At 38.7% G+C, this 1996-nt stretch overlaps 1 protein-coding gene across 1 annotated transcript; it reads left to right on the top strand.

Annotated features, from left to right (window-relative positions):
* On the top strand, positions 1–1508 carry LOC132190284 (tetraspanin-19). Its single transcript, XM_059605226.2, has 5 exons — positions 1–242; positions 347–446; positions 788–868; positions 967–1071; positions 1223–1508. The coding sequence occupies exons 1-5, from the start codon at positions 79–81 to the stop codon at positions 1472–1474; spliced, it is 702 nt and encodes a 233-aa protein (XP_059461209.1). The 5' UTR covers positions 1–78; the 3' UTR covers positions 1475–1508.
* Positions 1509–1996: the final 488 nt, after the last annotated feature.

Raw genomic sequence — 1996 nt, 5'->3', positions numbered from 1 at the left:
CAACCAACCACCGCCAGCCATCTACGAAAAGTATGAAACTTCACTGGATAGATGCTTGTGTGGCACTGATTGTGAGAAATGGTGAGTTGCACCAGGTGCTGCCTCCAGAGTTCCATGAGGGTAGTCAACCTTTTTCTCAGTCTGTGTGGGATTGGGATGATCATTTACACCCTTTGGCTGCTCAAGAAGTGGCAAGATGGGGTTGCCCTGCTCTCAACTGTTTCATCTCTACCAAGACCCTGGTCAATTTCCCTTTATTTTCCTTTCTTCTTCTTCTTCTTCTTCTTCTTCTTCTTCTTCTTGTACATATTTGTATGTCTCTGAGAATTTTTCTTCTTTTCATCAGGTTTATTTACACATGTTTAGCAGTGGGAATTGCTGTCTCCTTGAGCACCCTATCTGGTCATATGGTTGCTAATTGTATCAGCAATTATACACTCTGCATAGTATCCTCTTCAATTTTTTTTTTTTTTTTTCCTTTTTTTGTCACTTACCACATTATAAATATCTTGTGTCAATTCATTCCATAAAGATTTTCCTTCTTGGGATGGGATGGCTTGATGAAACATCTGTTCCACTGTGAATCAATTGTTATGGTAAGCCTGATTTTCCACAGTTCTATTGCAATTTTTTCTTTACTATCAACTTTTTCTGGTTTCAAAGAGAACTGCATATTCAGTTCTTAGGTGGGTAATCTTTGGTGAAACATACGGAGCCTAAGCTTTTTTCTTCTTCAATTTGATTTGTACATCTCATGATCTATCAGCCATCCTTGACCAGATTTTAGTACATTGTCTCCATTTGCTCTCTTCTTTTCCTAGAAGTTGGTGTGATTGTCACTATTTTCTTCAGGATGGATTGGGAACAAGTATGGTTTCTTAACACCACTTATGGAAGCACCCTCAATTCTCATAATTTTCTTATGGAGCTGTATTTTCTCATTGGATTGGTCTTCTCTTTTGACAGAAAATTGCCAAGTACATTGATGGGAACCATAAAGAGTTCAGGACTTTTGTGATCTTCCATCTACACATGTGTCGCTTCATTCTTATCATGATTTTGGTACCCCAGGTATTTAAATCTCCTTTCAAGGCTATGAACTCAAAATCAATATTACCATTCTGCTAGTTTCTGTTTGTCTTCTGGGATTTGCTGCTGGAAAATGATTTTGAAAAGAATGAGTGAAGGAAAACTAAAACTTTCTAGTACCCATGATTTGCAGATCAATGTGATTGTGCTGGCTATTATTCTTTGGGGCATAGGTACTGAGCCAAGCACTCACTGCAGCTATCTGGATATATCTGATTTTAATCATTCATTTCTTTTGATACCCAACTCCCCAATATTCGATGAGACAAGGCAAATATGTAGAAAATGTAAATTCTTGTGCAGAGCAAATCCAGGGGAAAGCCTTCTTTCATATATTAAGGGCCTTCTTAGAATGAGATTTCAGGGAAGAATCAGTACTACTTAAATTGTGATTTTGTAAATAACTTTCTTTTTGCTTGGGGGGGGGGGGGTGGGGGGGGGGGGGGGGGGGGGAATTCTGTGATTTTGTTTACAATTTATAAATGCCACACCCAATGGATACTTTGAACATTGTGTTGTCACCAACCTAATAGAATCAAGATGTCATGCTTTATGTCAAATACATCACTAACATATGCTTCTACTGTTCAGAAATCTATATCTGTAATTTCATACCAAAAGTTTATCAACACTAGTTACCTACAGACGAGTAATACTAGGTGTTGATGCAGAAAATCAACAGTGACCACCCACACCTAATCCTCGATCTGGGATCCCTGTAAGTGCACCAAATGTTAGATTGGTGCACCGCGAAGAGGGGAAGGGGGCAACAACGCCACCTCTGATGCTTAAGTAGTAAAAGTATAGAGGTGAAAATGAAAGGGAGATGGAAATTAGGGCATGAGAGTATACCTAGGTCTAGCCTCCTACTGACCTTATATAGGCTAAATAGGCTAAATATCATTTA

This window comes from Corylus avellana, chromosome 9 (assembly GCF_965113065.1).
Source record: "Corylus avellana chromosome 9, dhCorAvel1.hap1.2, whole genome shotgun sequence".
Classification (NCBI taxonomy): domain Eukaryota; kingdom Viridiplantae; phylum Streptophyta; class Magnoliopsida; order Fagales; family Betulaceae; genus Corylus; species Corylus avellana.
Note: the sequence above shows the minus strand (reverse complement) of the source record. Positions and strands in the feature narration are given on the sequence as shown.